We start from the raw sequence: 19,030 nt of genomic DNA, 5'->3' as shown, positions 1-19,030 counted from the left end.
GCCTATGAGACAGCATGCCAGGTGGAGTGGACCAGATGGGCGACCAGAACTGGAAGGAGAGGAAGGGTTCGTTAACATTTTGAATAAACAGACAATCGAGGGCACAGAGGTGAATGAACACAGTACAAAACGCAATGCAAAGTCACCCAAAGTGGATTGTGTCCGGCATACCTGACCATAGGGCAGTGCCAAGCCAAGCCAGAAGAAGGCTTCCCAAAGCCAAGGTCGGCTTGCTGCCTGGGTGATTTTGGGGTCTTTATCCCATCTCTGGGTAGACTGAGAATTGTGCTGGTGTAGGGCTCTGATGGGAGAGCATGCAGGTGGGGAGGGATTCAGGGTTAATTGCTGATCCCTCTCCCCTCCTGAAGAAGAAAAAATCCCCTTAATTGCATTTTGCTTCCAGCGCCACTGTGCTCCCAGACGGAGGCTTCCCAAATAAACTGAGGCGCTCGGGCCCTGCCGCGGCAATGCCTCTGCGGTCTTGACATTACCAGTTCAGCTTCTAATCGCATTTAGTTGGTACAAGCTGCAGAGGTGTCGAGTTTTCCTCGCTGCTTTTCAGTTGTCTGATTAATTTCAACACGGACCCTTTTTAAGTGGTTCTGATTTCAGGAAATTGCTGCGGCATGTGACACATGTCACAACAGTGCAGTGATTAAAGCCCCCGCATGTCATTTGCCGACTGATTGAGCTAATCATACCGAGAAAGTGGCAAACGTGCAGAGAGGAGCTGGCGTTCCTCATTGTTCAGGATTTGCAGCCTCTCGAGTTAAGAGTCCAAATGAGTGACAGTCGGACTGGAACGTCTGTCAGTTTGCATCCTTCGAAGCTTGCAACCAGCAGAGACACCTGAGTGTGTCACACTCGAGGAGGAGGGGCTGGATTGATGCTGTTTAAAGCTAAGCTGTAGGGAGAAAATGGAACGACGCAGGGCAGTTTCAGAGCCTGCCAATAATGAGCGTGCATAGAACTAGCATCTGGATGAACTTTGCTGGAGGTGTCTCGGGTGAATGAAGTGTGAATGCAAGTACTTTCCCCTTGTTTGTTAGTAATAACATCTTCTGGCTCCGGCAGCGTGTGATACCGCATTGTTCCAGAACGGCAATCATCTCGTAACATCCTGAGCTGCTGTCGTGCCTCTCAGTCACTCCCCTGCAGTAAGTGTGTGGGTGTAGAGGAGCAGAGCCTCTTGGCTTTGGCAGTGTCAGCCACGACTTTCAGGATCGGAAGATGGCTGTTCGGCATCTGGGCCACGTATCTGCCTCAGGAGGGGCACCCTTCCTTGTTGCAACCGAGAGCACCCTGTGTTTTATGAACAGCAAGCAATAGGCATGGTGTTTGAGACTCATGGCTGGGGAGGGGAAGAGAAAAGGGAGTAGGCTGGGTGCGTTTTTGGTTAAAGTCAAGTGATCACCCAGGAAAAGCAACTTGCCTAGAAACCGCGATGTCGCACTCAGTGCTGCGGCCCCTTCCACGCACTCTTGGCCAGTCCTTGTGGCACCGTCATCTCCATTTTGTAGAGGGAGAAGGAGAGGTGGGAGTGACTCAGAGGCCAGGCCAGGCCAGGATTAGAAACCACAGGCTGACTCCACTGAGCTCAACACTCCTTCCCTCAGGCCGTACTGCTTGTCTGACCCTAAGCCCCTTCTTGCCCTGCGCTGCAGTCTGGGATTCACTGGGTTTGGGGAGAATTGATTTCTGAACCTAATGATCGCAGTCGCAGTCAGACAGAAAGCAAAGGAGCCACCACAGCATCTCGTTCTGTTAGTCCTCTTGCACTAATTGCTTTCCTTCCCCCCAGGTACTGAGCCCTGGTCCTTCTATTTCGTTAACGGCTTTCTGAATTTCAACGTGGCATTTGTCTTGGCTCTGCTCGCCCTGCCGCTGACCTACCTCATGGAACGCCTCCTCCAGAAGTTCCACGGTGAGTGCTGGGAGCTGAGCAAGATCCCCCAGGCCTCCCTGGAGACTGAGGAGGGAGCTTGTTGCTCCAAGTGCAGCCTTGCTTTATTGGCAGCAAACTCTGTTCAGTCACATGGCAGAGTTCCAGGAGCTCCTTCCCCAAAGCTCAGTACTGACCCCGACATATGCTGCTTGGACTGGGAGGGAGGTAAAACACCCACGCTTGCAGCACCATGTATGGAGGGGCAGAATTGCATTTAGTCTGTTTAGGGACAGTCCTTTTTACTCCTGCCTCCCTACTGAAGAACACAGCGTTGGGCATGGCTGAAGTGCCCAAACCAGTGATCCTCAACCAGGGTGTCACAGTACCCTGTTGTACCTCGAGAGCCTTTCAGAGGTGCCGCTGCGTGCTGCACACTGTTAGCACTGCTAGGTGTACAAGCACAATTCACAAAATAAACCCAGTGATTTCAAATTGGAATCCATAGCATTAAAAACATCGGACCTATTGTGGCCTTTCTGAGTTCTTTGCAACAGAATAATTGCTCCGTTATTAATCTGTAGTCAAAAAAGGAGTGAAAACTAAGAGCTGGCATTTTCTGAGGGGGGGCCTCAAGTCTAAAAAGTTTGAGAAACGCTGTCTTGAGCAAGTGCAATGCACTGTATAGCGCACAGCCTTCAGCCAAACAGAAGTGGTGCACAAGTACCCCTGACTGAAGGCTGCTATTTCCCATCCAAGAGAAGATGGAGACGACTCCATGCGCTTTCCTCCTGCCCAGACATCTGAGTGAGGAGGAGCCCTTCTTTTGTGCTCTTCTGCTGTCGTGTTAAATGCAGCTGCCAGAATATTTTGGATTAGGGCTTTTGTGAGAACAGTTTGTTCTTCCTAGGGTCAGCTTGGGATTTGTTGAATCTTTCTTTGTAAGCCATTCTGCCCCACAAAGAGCCACGCATTTCCCTTGCAGTAGCTCATATGTCAAAGAACCAGCAAGATGCTGTTTGTACAGGGCCTTTGCCATTTAGCAGGACTGAGCACATGTAGGGCAGATTTGGGGAACACTTTTTCACACAGTGGGAAGCATCTCTCTACCTCCCTGCATCAATCTAGCACAGCAGCAATGAACCACTTAAATAAGAGTCTGAGGTTTCCATTGAGAGAGCCCAATATTTACCTCCTAATGAGGGTTCCATTCTCAGACTTTCTGATTTAGAGAACAATACGAATAACCAGAACAATTGATTGCGTCTCAGAATGGGGCTTGTCAAGTGTTGTCCCAGCTCCACTGTCATAAACTGGAAACTCTGTTTTTGGCAGATTGTGGATTCATAGGTGTCAAGGCTAGAAGCGATCCTTGAAATCAGCTAGTCTGACATCTGCCTTTCAAAGCAATCACTGTGGCCTTTAGAAATGACAGAGAGATAGCAGCATGTCCTCTAGGTCCCTGTGGGATTTCTCAATTCAAACCAATCACATCTGGCAAAATAATCGTCCAAAATAAAACCAGGGGCTGGGGCAGGGGGAGAAGAGGTGACCTCAAATCTGGCTGTCACAAACACAGCCATCCCCAGAGTTTTTCATATGGATGGCACATGCTGCCTATTAGGGGCAGGCAGCAGGAGCCTGATTTGCTGCGGCACTTAGGGTCCTGCATATAGTCTTAATTCTTTTTCTGTAACCTAAAACACTCGATGGAATCAGCCTCACCAAAAGCACATCGGAGAGGGTGTTGCCCGTCTCGACTGTGACTAACATGCTGTTGGGAACCAGTTAGAGCCCAGTAGGAGATCCTGTAAATGCAGGTTGCCTGCTGCTCGCTTGCCGCTCATGTACTTAACAGCAGGGGCTGTGCTGCTGGGTGCTTTGTTCCCATTGTTTGTGAAATGCCTCTCCACTTCATTGCGTGACACTGCTTTTGGGGGTGATGGGGCCGCACCTCCTTCAGACTAATATTCCAGGGTAATTGCTGTTATTTTTGAATCATTTGCTTCCTGCTTTACTCAGAAGGTGCTTGAGAGATCTCACACACACTGTTATTTTTGTAATGAAGCAATGAAGGTTTTTGGAAATCCCAGTGCCTAAACAAGCGCTTGCATTAGAAGTCTAAGGTCCACAGGAGCTGGATGTCTTAAGCAGCAGGTGTCTGGTGCTTTCAGTTCAATTACCTGCTCTGGAGTTTGAGTCCATAGGGGATACTGGCTTTTCTGGGCAGGATTACGCACATGGCAGGTCCCTTCCTTTGGAAAGCCACCAAGGAAGCTTTTGCTCCTGACCGGTTTCTTTCCATGTTGGCTGGAGTGTGGGCATGTGTGCACATATTAGATGGAGCGGGGTGACTTAGGACTGAACAGTGAAGTGTTACGCATAAGGAATGGGTGGACAGACCAAGACAGAGGTCACTCCTCATTTTATACTACTCTCTGCCACGTCTTGATTGACTGATTTATGCTTCTTTCAGTTCAGAATCTGGGTCGGCCATACTGGCTGACGCTGGCTCCTATGTACCTCTGGATCATGATTTTCTTCAGTCAGCCGCACAAAGAGGAGCGGTTTCTCTTCCCCATATATCCCCTCATCTGTCTCTGCGGAGCTGTGGCTCTTTCTGCCCTTCAGGTGGGTTTCAGAGGGAAGTGCTGATTTTTTACAATCCAGTACCTATGGGGAGTTTAATTGCCAACTCGCTTCTGTCTCATTGCTCCCCAAAGCTTGGGAACATCTGCAGAACATCTGCTGCTACAACACAATCTGCAGAGCTCAGCAGTGCCCCTCGTGCAGTTCTGAGAGCGTGTACAGTCAGCCGTTCTCGACCTGTTAGCTGGCAGGGTTTTTGATTTTGGGATGCGTCTCATGGATTCATAATGAGACCCCAGAACCGAAGAGCACAACAGTTCTCAAGTTAAATGAGTGTGTGTGTGGTGTGTGCTGCTGTCTCAGAGCAGCTGCCTAAGTATATTCCTCCAGTTCAGGTGGATGCAGACAGTGTCTGCAAAATCATGTAGACCCCTGTAAAACTATGATTTAGGAAGAAAACTACTAGAATTTCTCTCCCCAAATAGGTTCATAGACTAGATTCATAAATGTCATAAAGGCGTGAATGACTGTTAATACTGCAGCGCTCTTGAGCTTCAGTGCAGACTTCTGAATAGCCCAGCCACAAAGGTCACATTTTACAGCTTCATAATGCAATCACAGTAGGTGTTTGTCAGGGATTGCATCAAAGGAGGAAGGGCTTGGGAGATCTCTTTGGCCATGAGTTGTTCCATGGTGAGCCAGGGTTAGTCTCCACCACACGAAATGGGATTTCTGGGGAAGGGCAATTGCAATGTTGCAGTATCAATGCAGAGAACATCCAAGAAATGTCCCCTGGGTTGATATCAGTGATATCAGCTGGTACCACCACTCTGTGTCCAAGGCCTCCTGCTCAGTGGGCTGGAAGGAGCAGATTCCATGCCTTTCCCTGTACGTTGCTAGGAACGACACACATACTTAAAGTGGGAGAGAGGTTGTTTATGAAGTGTTTTAATCTGCATTTATTAAACTCCTTTTTGGATTCTTTAAAAATAGCTGTTTCCCAGTGCTGAGAGTAAACTGTTCCAAATCAGCTCAGGCTGCACAACGCTGAAGTTGTTCATCTCTTGCCTGCAGAAAAGATGCAGACACTAGTCCCGTCAGAGCGTCTCCTAGCTGCACCCCTCTGTTCTGCTATTACCCCTGCATCCTGGAGTGCGATACTGCTTGCTGTCCTGTGGCTCCCTCTCAAATCATCCCTGCAGCAGCCCCAGGCCCTTACCCAGCATTGCCAGTGCCCCTCAAGATGGGCTTGCCTTCCTTTCCTCCTCCAACCTGTGCGGAAGGACCATCCTTGTGCTGAATGTTCGCAGGCTCTGGTCCCACATCCTCCTTAGGCTTGTAGCCCTGACTGAGAATCACTGTGTGCAGCAGGAGAGGCTCCGCAGAGGGCAGTGGTTTGGGACACCTGCCAAACGTGGTTGCAGGAAACCCTAATGTGTATTTCTGTCCTGCATATTTTAACACCATGCATTTGGTTTTGCCCAGTATGTAAGATCCAGCTGAGGATTTAATCTTCCCCATTCACGATGCAAGCTTGGGAGGAAAGGGGCTCCCAGCCCCTCCCTCAGGCCAGTTCCCCCATGGGAAGACGGCTGTTAGGAGATAAAAGCAAAGGAGGCAAGAGGAGCAGAGACTGTGTTAGGCCAGGAAGTGCATAATGCCTCCTACAAGGGGAGAAGGGGAGGTGTGGGGGCTGAGTATGCTTCACTGCTGTTTCTGCTGGATGTGCCCCTGGGCCATGCTAGAGTATCAGGACACTTTATATATTTCTTGAAGGGATTTTTTTTAAAGAAGCTCGAGGCTGGGCTTCATGTAAAGAGGGCTGCACATGTGTTCTTCATGTCCCTGCATCCTGTTTCAAAGAACACAACTTCTGTTTGGGGAAGGTGACCAAGAGTTGTGCAGTGGTGACCTTTTAATGGTGGAACAAGTCTAGCTAGAGAAAGGGAAGAGAGTGCCTGCATTAGTCTGTGGGGAGTCCTTGTGGTGGGTCCTTCCAGGGATCAGTATAAGCAGCATCTGTTGGGAATAGCAGGGCCAGAGGGCTGGTTTGGAGGGTGCTGTCAGGGCTGAGGAGAAGGAGGGTTGGACAGCTCTTTAAATAACCTAGACCTGCAAGAGGGAAATGCAGTCAAATGGCACGAGTCTCTGTGACTCCTGCAGGAGCTGAGCTGGGAAAGCTGAGCTAATGGCACTCATCTCTTCTTCCTCCTCAGAAATGTTACCACTTCGTATTCCAGCGTTACCGCCTGGAGCACTACACGGTTTCCTCCAACTGGCTGGCCCTGGGGACGGTCTTCCTCTTTGGACTCTTGTCACTGTCACGCTCGGTGGCCTTATTCAAAGGTTGGTGCAGTAGGATTGCCCTGGTCTTGTACCCGGAGTGGTTCCTGACCTGGGAATGACAGGGGCTGGAGTGGGCATGAAAGTGGTGTTGCTTTAACTCAACCAGTCTCATGAAACCAGTGCACCAGTTTCCCTCTTGTACAGGCATTAGTGTAAGCAATACTGGGAGAACACAGTTTTGTTCCGGCACAGCTTGTCTCCCCACTAGGGAACGTGCCAGGATAACTTTATCTGTCACAGAGCAATACCCACTGCCCAACACAGTGAATCACAGAGTTAGAAGGGACCTCGAGGGACGTGTCTTCCAACCCTGCACATACAACATCCGTTGGGCTTACACGTGTACTTAGCTTTAGGTCCTACTCAAGAAAACATTGAATCCATCCCCAGTAAAGGGACACATACCTCAGTACAAGCTTCACATGCATGGGTATGTGTTCAGGTGCTTGAACCAGAGCTGTAAGTAATCATACTGACTTTGATGGGCCAGTCACCTGGGTCAAGTTAACACAGACATCAGATTCAGGCCATCTGCAGTAAGGGCAGGAGAAGAGTGATAAAGGTGCCAGGTGACAGCATGATAAAGGAATGGAGTTTGAAATCCAAGGACATTTCATTTAGTCCAGAGGCCTTCAGGTAAAGCCCTGAAAGTGCTTGGGGCTTTGCACATCTATTTACTTCTCCCTTTCTTAGTATTTATTTTCTTTACTACGGGTGCCCACATAATGTTCCAGTTACAGTCATCCAGGAGTCGCTGGATGTTCAGTAGGACGCGTTTGCTGTGAGCAGCATGAACTGCTTGTTATCTTAGCAAAGCCCTTGTGGTAACTCCCCCTGCTGTAAGCTTAGCTAAGCCAAAGCTAAATAGAAATCAGTGGGATGGGCAATGTCAGTGGCAGTTAAGTGGCAAGGGCTGGAGTGCTTGTGATTTTGGGTGCATTTGGGGAAAATCCAGGTGATGTTGAAGGAGGCCCTGCTTTGATGTCTTACATGGGTTGGAGTTTGTGTTAACGGTGCCTGCTACCAAGTGGTGGTACCGTTTCGCCAGCTGCTCCATGAGCTGAGGGTGGGGACCCCAAATAATCATAGAGGTCTGTCTGGACGCTAGGCTACAAGTAAGCCATGAAAGTACTGCCCACCTCTTGAGTCTTACTGACAGCTTTTCTCCCCTGTAGGCTACCATGGGCCTCTGGACCTGTATCCGGAGTTTCACCGAATTGCCACTGACCCGACCATTCACACAGTGCCAGAGGGGAGGCCGACTCATGTCTGCGTGGGCAAGGAGTGGTACCGATTTCCCAGCAGCTTTCTCCTGCCAGACAAGTGAGTTGCTCTTCCCCCCTCAGGACCTAATTAATGAGGTGCTAATGCACGAGTGCATCTTGTAAGTAAAATTTCCAAGAGTGACCTCCTGGTATGTTCCCTTGCGTTCTGATAGATTCACTGGGCCCTAGACATTTGTCTTGGCGAACAAAGGGCTACATTATATTGTCCGGAAACCCCTGTGAATTTGGGGATCTCCATTTATGTGCATGCCTTCCTGCTTTTCTCTTGAGAGTAGATTGCTGCTAAATTGTGCTTTTTTGTTTTCTCAGTCCCACCCGCTGGTGGCTCCTACAGTTTCATTCCAGATTTCCCCCCTCCTCTTTCCTGCAGTTGGCAGCTCCAGTTCATCCCATCAGAGTTCAGGGGCCAGTTACCAAAACCATTTGCCAAGGGACCAGTGGCCACACGGATCATTCCCACAGACATGAACGACCAAAACAGAGAAGAGCCATCCAGATACGTAAGGACTGTTTGAGCTTTCTTTTCCTTTCCTTATCATCGCCTTTATTTATTAGGGTCAGTGCAGCACTGAGGGCCCCTAGCTGGGAACCTGGATCCAGTGTGTCTGGTGCTGCACAAAGAGAGAACCAAAAAGGCTTACAGTGGCATTTGGCTGCATCTCGAGGCAGGATCAGGTTGTGTGGGTGCCCAAATCCTGGCTGCATTTCATCTCTCTTATTTGAAGTGATTTAAAAAAAACAAACAAAAAACCTTCCTGGTAGTTTTAGTTTCTGAATCAATGTGCTGTTGTTTTCTGTGATCCCAGGGAACTGAGCTGAGCTAACTCAAGTCATTTGAAATCCCCCACACAAAATGTTCACTGAGGAGTACGGAGACTTTTCCTTTGCACGTTCCTTTCTTTTAAAAGTAAGTAAATAACAATGTCTAAGGTGTTTGTCACAGAGCTAACAGGAGCTTTACCTGAAGCCATTTGAGACACGGACACCATTCATTTCGAAGGGAATTTGTTGAGATAACATATATCAATGTGGTACGTTTGTTTCTTTTCCAGGTTGTCTGGTGTTACCGCACCAAAAATACCACTTTTTCCCTTTGCCAGCTTGCCTGCTGTAGAATTATGTAGCAGATTAAATGTCAGAGTTGGGAAGCAGTTTTCTGCGAGCCCTCTCCCTCCCCCCTCCTTTTTTCTTCTACAAGGACTCTTTGGATTCACAGCTTAGACCGCTGAATTCACGCGGAAACATGCTCTAGTCAGATCTCGCGTAGGATTCTGTATTGCTGCTTGGGCCGTAGTGTGCACACTCTATTTGTAGTGTTAGCTGGAGAGCTTTTAGTTGGTGTGTTTGCAAGGATCTGGCTTTAGCAAACAGACACGTGGTACTACTCCCTTGAGGGGGATCTGGGAGAGGAGTCCTGCTGCCGGCATTGACCAGAATACCTGAGCAGGCCCCGGAGCGGAAGCTACAACCCAGGCTGCGGTTTGGAAGTGGTTGTGCTGAACTCAATCCCGTTAGCTTGTGTTAGGCATGCTCCGAGCAAACCAGGCCTTTCGGAGAGCTGCCTAGCACGTGAATCCTCAGTGCCCTGGGACCCGAGGCCGGCACTGAGATGTTCACCTTAGCCAAGCTGGCGGCAGATCTCACCTGCAGCCTGGGAACTTGAGGCACCCAGGTCAGTTTTCTGGTGACTCTTTCACCCTCCCCTCCAGCCAGTCCAACCCCAGCGGGGCTAGAGTTCTTGTAGCTGATTCATTCAGATTGAAATTCAGCATAATCCTTTTTTTTTTTTTGGACCTGGCTGTAAGTGACTTGCTCTGGCATCAGTAGAATTGAACCCGAGTGCTGGGCTGTGGTTGTAAATCGTTGGCCCTTCCTCTCTTTGTCATCTGAGCAGGTGACTAAGACGAACAGCCGCACACTAGCCAGTGCCTTTCTTCTTCTTCTGCCAGCCCCTTGAAGGGTCTCTGCAGTATGTAGGAGGCACTCGACACCACACACCAGATCCTTAGCTGTTGTAAAGCAGCATGGCTCATGGAAACCAATGGACAGAGGCCCACTTGCACCCTCCCGAGGCCCCTGCCTTGGCAAGACACCCTTGGCAGTGTATTTATCATTGGGTGTTGGAGACTCGGGCTCTCCGCTAGCACGGGAAGAAACCGAGTGGGGACCAACCAAGGCAGGGGCTTTTCTGTAGGACCAGGGGGCAGCTATTTTGAGCCCCATTACGCAGCTCTGGGACACGGGCAGGAGGTGGATTCCCACCTGAGAGGAGCTGTCTTCCGCAGTGCATGTCATTTAGGAAAGCTTTAACGGTGGCATATTTTTAGCGCAGACAGCTGGCTGGGGCACAGCCTGTGACTAATGAAACCAGGCACAGTTTTGTTTCATGGTTGTCTCTTAATGTCACCCTACAATTTTGTTATTTCTTCTGCAAGCCAGAGGGACCAGGACAGATTTAGTCCCTGCAGTCAGTTTGAGAAATACAGGAATTAGCGACTCGATGTAAATTTTAAGTGGGGTTTTCTTAAGTACCCCTTGATTCGGAGCTGCTAATAATACCAGGAGAACAGTGCCTCCTGCAGAGCAAAATGAGCTGCAAGGCATTGGAACCTACCCTGTTCCAGAGGCTGCCAGCAAGTGCTGGAAGGAGCAGCCAGGACCTTGCAGAGGAAGTAAAGCGAAACGGTGTGAGCCTGTTGTTAATTTAAAGGCGAGAGGTCACATGTGGCAATGGGACTCTGAGCCGCAGGCAGCTCTGCTGAAGCTGGCTGTAAACTGCTTGGGAAGCACTGAATAAATCTCACGGATCCAGTTGTTGTGGGACGCTGGGAAAAATCAGGATTTAGCCATCCTGTCTTGCAAACGATCCTGGCACTAAGGGTTTAATTCTGCATCTGTTACTCACGCTAAGGAACACTTAACTCAGACCCATTGTTCCATTGGATCCAGTGTCCCTCTCGCAGACAGGGCGATGTTGGAGAGGAAAGGTACTGTCCCTTACAAGGTTCAACAGGTACCACACACTGGGTCTAACAGCATGAAATTTTGCTTGAAGTCCCCGACTTTGGAGAAGATTGATTTTGGTTTGCATTGTTGTTCCTCCTTCTTTCCCAGGCTCCTCCCTGGCCATGTCCCAAAGCAGATCAGTGACCCGCAAGCTCTTCTAGCTCGAGAAAACATCTCAGAAACGAGGGGTGTTTGGACAGGGTCTCTGCGAGACGTGCTTTAACTGGGCTGTGACGGAGCAAGTGGGCGCACAGCATGGGCAGACTGCTGGCCCCCATTTCTGTCCAGTTGCCAGCACAGAGCAGAGCCATTGCAGCCCTGAGCGGTGGGCTGTACCCGGCATTCTGCCCATTGAGCACACACTGCTCCACAGGATGTGGTCAGGCGCCTTCTCCGGTACCACGTCACACAGCAGCTGCACCAGGGCGAGAAAGGCTGCAGGAGGGGCTTGTGCATTTGGGACTGCACCCTGCTCTGGGCACTTTGGTGAAACCTTTCCCTGCACCCAGGGCTGCTTCAGGGCCCACACACAACTTACAGCCTCCAGAAACCCTAAAACAGGATGCCAAGCCCTATGCTGGCCCCACCCCAGGGTGAGTGTCACCCTTCACTTCAGCTTCACTTTAGGAATGGGAGAATGTATCGTATGGCAGAGAAATCTTTGTACTGGAAGCTTCAGTCCTATCAAGGAAGCACTGAGGACAGAAGAGACTGTTGGATCTGGGGAGCTAGCACAGGAGCTTGCAGAGGCTCTGAGAAAGCGCATGACTTACAGACCAGATATCCCGAAAATGCACAACTCTCCCGTGGCTTTTCTTTCTGCCACGTTCTGCTCAGCTGAGCTCACGGCCATAACCTTTCACCCGCTGCTCCAGTGCAACACCGAGGAGCCATCTGGGCTCCCCTTCACCAAAGTGTTTTCAGCAGTTTCTAGCAGAGCCCGCCGTAGATGCGGAGAGTGACTCTGAACACACTGAGGGATGTTTACAACACACAATAGCGACACAGCGCTCTACTGCAGGGAGCCTGGGGGGAAGCAGCTTGTGGAGTAATGCTGAGAGAGGGGTCCCTGTTTGCCAGGGTTTCTGCTGCCTGCAATGAAGCGTATGCAGGAAGGAGCGGCTCTTGCACACACTGTGCACAGGATCTCAGCTTTGACTGGGTGAACAAAGCAGCTTGCAGCACTTCCACTTCACCATGAAGCCCCCATGATGGAACAGTCTTCTGGCTCAGACGGTGCTTGCTCCTTTCTCTTTAGTCTGATATAACTTAGCCCTTTGGTGTTTTCCTGAGCTGGACAGACTCCTGCCTGCTTGTTTGGGAGCCCCCCTGCTGCCTGTTTCATTCTGCTTTTAATTGGAGAAGTTGTCACTAGAGGGGTGTTACCCCTTTGTGGTGCTGCTGGACCTCTGTCCGTGTGGTGCTGGGTGCAGTGATGCTGAGGGGACACAGAACCACCCAGCCTTTGTGCTGCCGCTTCCTTCTTCCCAGTGAGGCCCATCTCAGCAAGGCGCTTAGCTTTGTAAGTCCCACCGAGGTGGCTGAGATGGGGCATCTGGTGGGCTAACCTAAGCATTAGTCAGGGATGGTTTAGAAATGGCAGTCCTGCGGGGCTGGGCCAGGTGACTCTCAAGGTCCCTTCCCACCGACGATCCTTTGGTCGTCCTCCCCCTGCTTCCCTGGTTCTTTGCCGCAGGGTCTTCCTCAAAACCTCCCTCTAAGTCACCTCCTCCATTGGTGGGGTTTTTGATCTTCCTTCTCCATCCCACCCCCAGGCTTGACAGCTCAGATTGTGCTGCATCCACCTCCTCCAGTCACCATGCCCAGGATCCCGTGGGCATCTCTGGCTAAGGAGCCTGATCACAAATCCCATAGCTCATGCTAAGGGAAGCAGCTGCAGGATGGAGATGAGGTTACGGGGTGGAATCTGGGCAGGGACAGTGAAGGATGAACAGGAGCCTGCTGCCCTCCGTCGAGGAACATTTCCTGCCATTGCCAGCATCACAGCTGTGACCATGGTGCCCCAGTGCCATCCTGCCCTAGCTGATCATTCAGAACGGTGATTCACTTTGGGCAAAGGCCTGTGACACATTGTACAAGAAGACAAATTCTGGAAGGCATTTCACCCAGCCCAAATCCACCTCTCTGCCGTGGAGTCTCCATGGCACTTTCTCCCCCCAAGAACGTTATCTATGTCTTGATGGCAGTTGTCTTTAGTGGTGGTGTAGGGTCAGGGAAGAGAGAGACAGACTGCTTCTTTCTCCCATGTGTCTAGCTGGGCGAGTCCAAGCACAGGCTCTGATGCAGCAAGGTCTTCAGGAGGAGTCAGCTGCTCCTCACTTTCATTGCTGTTTGCTGAGCTAATCATGCCCAGATTAACTGGAGCGAGGGAGCCGCACTCCGATATTTCCCCCGTCACTGTTTGGATGGGTGACGGCAGCAAAGTGCAATGGAGTCAGCGCTGTTCTAGGCTGGAACTTCTTGGGGCCTTTTCCCTGAATATCTTTGCGTGTCTTTCCCCTCTGTGGTCACACCCCAGCCTGGGAGCAGGCCCCAGGTATCTGGGCACTGTAGCACGGTGATGTATTGATCAGAGCAGTGTTCTGCCTGCGTTGAGAATGGCCTTTGAATATTTTTAATCTAAGTACATGTTATTAGTGCCCTCCTATCTTTGCAGGGGACATGCAGCCACTGTTGCAGGTTGTTACCCTCTCCGTAGCATCAAGGATCTCAAAGCACTTTGTGAAGCTGAATTAAAATCTAGCAGCACTTTAGGGAGAGGGGGCAGTTGCTGTACCCTTTGACAGATGAGCAAACTGGAGCATGCAGAGGCATGACATCCTAAGGTCACACAGAGCCTGGCACAGACTCCAGCAGTTCCTTTTTTCAAAAAGCGCCCAAGGTCCTGTTCTCACGGGTGCCTTCGACAGCTGAGAACCTGTGTCCCTCTCGGTGATATGCTATCCGCCGCTGCCGGCCCAGCTCGGTCCGTCTGGAGCGCAATGAGCTGTGAGCCCCGTGCCAGGAAAAGCCCCTCTAACATAGACACAGTCACAGCAGCAGAACGGTGCTGCTGCTAATGCAGGTCGCTGGGCTTTGGCAGGAGGGAAGTGACCCTGCTCGCAGGAGTGTGTGAATGAGGCTCTGGAGTGCATCTGGGCTTTCAAAAATGTGACTTATGCTCCTAAATCACTTGGTCCCTTTTGAAATTTCCTGCCACATCCCAGTCCCTCCTAGAGCCACATCCCACCAGTCCTGACTTCTGGTCACCTGCCTCCACCACCAGATTGTTGTCCCATTAGATTGTGCTTTCTGCAGGGCGTATCCCATCCCTCGCCTACTCTGTTATGCTTATTCCTCAAAGGAAGCTCGTCACAATAGGAGCTAAAGACCTCTCGGTAGCTGGCCACTTCTGTTTGCCTTGGCCGTGCCTTTTCTGCCCACGGCAGCTAGCATAGTCCTGTAGGAGTGTCCAGCAAGGGAGGCGGTGGCAGCAGCATGCCAGCTAATAGCACAACCCACCGGTCTCCTAGCAGGAAGGGGGACATTGCATAACCAGAGTCTCCTGAGGACACTGCCTGGGAGGTCACACACGTAGCTCCCTTGGGTTGTGCTGCTTCCTCAAATACGTTTTCATAACTCAGCCGTGTGTTGCCAAACATGTGTCAGGGCACAGCAGCTGCCTGCGTCACTGACAGCTGATAAAGGCCTGCCTGCAGAGATGCCGTGGCCCTGGAAGTGCGGTGGGATCTCTGCAGAAGCGATAAGGGGATGAGAGTCAACAGTGCCGCAGGGCGGCGGTATTCAGGCATGACCCCCTGTCATTTCAGGCTCCCAGGTATCTTGCCAGAGGCCATACTTATTGCTCCTGTAAATCCAGTTCAGCACTGGCAGTCTGCAGCTAAACATGCCAGTGGATTAGCATGGGTGTCATGTGATTCAAGGCTGGCGATGGGTTAGGGAGAGCACGTAATCGATTGGGAGGCAAAGCCTGGATGTATGAAAACTAGACGGGCCTCTATGGGAGAGCAGACTAGGAGTGGTACCCTGATGCACTGTGCCAGCAAGGAACATTAAAACTGCATGAGAATAGCTTAACATCCCTGAGATTTGGTAAGGGGTTGCCTCCTTTGTATCTGTCATCCAGGTTCTGAGCCTTCAGGGTTCTTTGGAGCCAGGTTCCCACGCTGAGACTCTCGCAGCCTCCTGACTCCAGGAGCTGGCGCTTTAAGAAATATCCAAAATATTCGTAGACTTCCTGTATAATTGCAATAATCGGTTAGACTCTGCCCCCTGAGACTTGGAGCCAGGGAAGGGCAGTGAAGGAAGCTGACTAGGGACAAACAAGATCTGGTGTCAGGAACTGCAGACCTGTTAAAGCTGGGCAATCCAACACTCCCCAAAGTCAGGAGATTCCTGACATCAGGTACTAATGACCCCATGTACCGTGTCCTCAAGTCAATAATGCTGCATTGACTTTTGCAGTTGCTGAGTGGTGTTGGCTGGACAGCACAGGTGAGCAAATTTGGAGTGGCTGCTTTAACTTTGGAAATGTTTTTGTCTTCAAATTGAAGAGAAAGAATGGCCAGAGGGGATGGAGGGGTGGGTTAGAGCACTCTACAGTAAGGAATTTGGACTTGACGTCAGCCCACCAAGCATTTCCTGTCCTTGGAGGACAGATTGGAGGCCCCTGCCCTGCTTGCAGGCTGCTAGAACAGACAGGAAAGAGTGGCTACGTGGTCAGGCTTCAGCTCCTGTGAAACATGGCTCTGCCCCACCTGTTGATCATGACAGCTAGATACCAGAGCATGCAGGATACCAGAGCATGCCGCGATGGAGAGCAGCAGCCTCAGTGCAAGATGTGTTGTTAGTGTGTGGCGCTGGGGTGGGTCTTGGGCTCCCCTGCAGCCTGTTCCAGAGCCTGTCAAGTGCAGCAGGAAGCTTTCTTTTACCGTCACTAGGTATCACATCAAGCCCAGACTGTTTGCCTCTCAAGAAAGGGTCTTTGTTGTCCTTTAAATTTGTGCAGCACCTAGCACAGTGTTGCTGATCAGGCCTTTGGGCATGGGCAGACTCGCCACTCAGCAGTATGGGGGAACAGGCAGTATTTAGTAAACAGGCCCCCCAGGTTGGACACAGCGAGGCAAAATCTAAGATGATGGCACGCTAGCAGAGACCCCCTGATCCTGCCACAGGAATTCCTCACCAGATGCAGCAAGGTTACTCTGGTTTCATAGGCTTGTGCTGCCTGTCCTGTCCTTACACCAGCGTAATGCCGCTTATCCCTGTGCCCTGGTCCTGTGGACTCTACCGCAGTACAAACAGTAAAGGGCGGTGAGAAGCAAGTGCCGAGTCGGGGTCCTTCCTGGATTTCATTGCTAGAATTCCTCTGGCTTCCAGGAAGGTTCCTCTGCCCACGTGTTCCTCTGAGCTCTTCCCAGTTGTGGGGCGTGCTGCCTTGAGCTCCATTGCTTGCCTTAAGCTGTGTTACCATAATAAGAGCACTGGAGGGGAGGTGTTCAGCTTCGTTAGCCGTCATCCATGATACCAGTTGTGGAGGTGCTTTGCAGAAGCTGCTGTGGAAGCAGTAGCAGTAAGAGTGTCTTACAGAGCCTTCCACCTGCAAGTATCCAAAACACTTGACCAGGTTTTTTTCAGGAGCATTTCATCTACTGCTCAGTGCAGCCACTTCTGGGGCAACAGGGAGCAATTGGGTCTGCGTCCCACACCGGTCCTGACCAGGAAGAGAGGGATGCCTCATAGCACATAAAGAGCAAGGTGTCCTTTCTCTCTGCAGATTGACATCTCCAAGTGCCATTACCTGGTGGACTTGGATGCAGCCACCGAGACACTAAGGGAACCAAGATACTCCTCCAACAAGGAAGAGTGGGTCACCATCGCCTACAAACCCTTCCTAGATGCTTCCAGGTAAGCTCTGTACATGCTTGGGAAGGGAGGCCAGCCTGGGGGTGGAGGCTCATTTTGTTTGAACTCCTGCCTATGAAAGGACTTTGGCCATGTCCTGAGAGGGGAGGTACAAGAGCTGCTGTGAACTTAAGATGCTCCTTTTCTGACAGGCCCCTTTCTGGGCACAGGTTGGTACACATCACGCTAGTAGACTTTAACGCTCTTAGCCAGCATTGTTCTATGCAGTGAAACTCCCCAGAGGGGTAAAACTGAACCTGAAAGGGCAAGGTCCCTGTACACCTTTGGATGAAGTCAGATTTTGTTCTTTGACCCAGAAGGGGTAAAGTTGTTGGGAAGAAAAGAAATGAATGCTCCTCAAATACCATGCTGTTTTGCAGAGTTTGAAATAGCATAAACACAACCATGCCTGGGTTGTTGCCCCCAGCTCTGGATTTTACAGCTGTTGTAGGGTGGCTGTCATGCTAGGGAGAAAGAAGTTGTCTAAGAGCCTCAAAAAGAGCCCCCCAATTCTGCACCTCCCTTGCCCCTATCTGAGCATGCTCCAGCAAGACAGGTTTCAGCACAGGGTATAAGATTAACTGAGGTTTTCCAAAAACTAATGCAAAGACTCGAGTGACAGGAAACTATGCTAAAGTGCATATCCCACTGCCACCCCTGCCTTCCTGGCCAGCTGAGAGAAGCAGTTTTGCTTGGCTTCTTGGCAAGGTATTTTGTGAGCTGCATCTGCCTCACTGATGCATCAGTGCTGGAGTCTTCCACATAACTTGTCTTGCTTCCCTCTTCTTCCCTGCACTGGCCACCTCCCTGCTTGCATAGACCTTGCTAGGTGATTGAGAGCTGTTCTATCTTGCTTTTTTCTCCACTGGGCAGGTAAACTTTTTTTGGCCCACTCTAAAGTCTTGTGAAGTTGGTGAGAGGTGCTGGACCTAGACCCAAATAAATATCCCAGGATATTATTAGTTGAGAGTACTTTCTGGGGTGAGCCCTATCACATCAGGCTGTGCAGTGGAAGTAAAGGAAGAGAATGATCACTTTAGGGCTGTGCTTGTCACAGGCATCTCTGCAGCACTGGGCTTTTTGTGACTGCTGTTTGTTGCAGCATCAGAGGCCTCAGCTGAGCTCAGGACCTGCTGTACTCGGTGTTGTACGTGAGCATCACACTGCCTGCCCTATGGTGCGTTGCAGGGGGGGGGTTTTGCCAGTATTTGTTCCATCTTTCTGCTGATCTCCAAAGGGAGATGCTTATTTTGGTGCAGTCACAGAATAAGCAGATGCCAATCAGAGCACTTCCTCCTGCCCTCAGTTGGGGGCTGGCAGCTGTTGGGAGCACTCTGCAAAGGCTTGAACTCCGCCGCACACTATAAAGCCTGTCAAGTAAGGGCCCGAAGGACTCAATGCTTGCTCTGACCCATGACTGGCGCCGCTCACTCGGACAAAGCCAGCAGTCAAATCCTTCCTTCTTGGATAGGGCAGACAGACCCTTTTCAAGGCAAGTGAAATGTGCCTCTTCCCTGCCTGGCACTCATTTGCCGGTGACAGCCGCAGCCCTGGAGTCCATCAGCTGGAGACAGGAGCACGCCAGCTCTGCTCAGCCAGCTGCTCTTCTTGTTGGGAACCAGGGCAGGTCAAGCTGTTGCTGTTTCCCTGCTCCCAGCAAAAAGCGGCTCCCTCCTCTCCAGCCAGCCACCGCCCGAACCCGCCAGCCCTCTGCTTTCACCTTCCCCCCAGCCGAGCCCTCTGTGCATCAGACTCACAAGAGGCTCTGTGATGGACATGGTGCGTATGTGCTTACAGCTCCTCTCTTCTAGCCAATGCCCAGGGCGAGGGCAGGGGGCTGCTTCCACTGGGGGTGGCAGTCATAGTCGTGGTACCATCTCTTGATCATGCAGCTGCTTGTGATATTCCCGGGGAAGGGCAGCCCCAGGGAGGTCGTGGGAACCACGGGGCATCAATCTCAGGCACACGATGAGATATAACGGGGAGAACAGGGCAG

The 19,030-nt window shown here is 51.0% G+C and overlaps 1 protein-coding gene across 3 annotated transcripts in view; it reads left to right on the top strand.

Moving 5' to 3' along the window:
• The window catches only part of ALG9 (ALG9 alpha-1,2-mannosyltransferase), a 38,855-nt gene that overhangs the window by 9,181 nt on the left and 10,644 nt on the right, over positions 1 to 19,030 (top strand). For all 3 annotated transcript variants that reach the window (XM_019490155.2, XM_006271358.4, XM_059719862.1), the window contains exons 9-14: positions 1,802 to 1,924; positions 4,359 to 4,513; positions 6,688 to 6,817; positions 7,993 to 8,140; positions 8,474 to 8,603; positions 16,907 to 17,037. In XM_019490155.2, coding sequence (XP_019345700.2) covers positions 1,802 to 1,924; positions 4,359 to 4,513; positions 6,688 to 6,817; positions 7,993 to 8,140; positions 8,474 to 8,603; positions 16,907 to 17,037 — 817 coding nt within the window. The remainder of the gene's footprint in view (positions 1 to 1,801; positions 1,925 to 4,358; positions 4,514 to 6,687; positions 6,818 to 7,992; positions 8,141 to 8,473; positions 8,604 to 16,906; positions 17,038 to 19,030) is intronic.

This window comes from Alligator mississippiensis, chromosome 16 (assembly GCF_030867095.1).
Source record: "Alligator mississippiensis isolate rAllMis1 chromosome 16, rAllMis1, whole genome shotgun sequence".
NCBI lineage: Eukaryota > Metazoa > Chordata > Crocodylia > Alligatoridae > Alligator > Alligator mississippiensis.
Note: the sequence above shows the minus strand (reverse complement) of the source record. Positions and strands in the feature narration are given on the sequence as shown.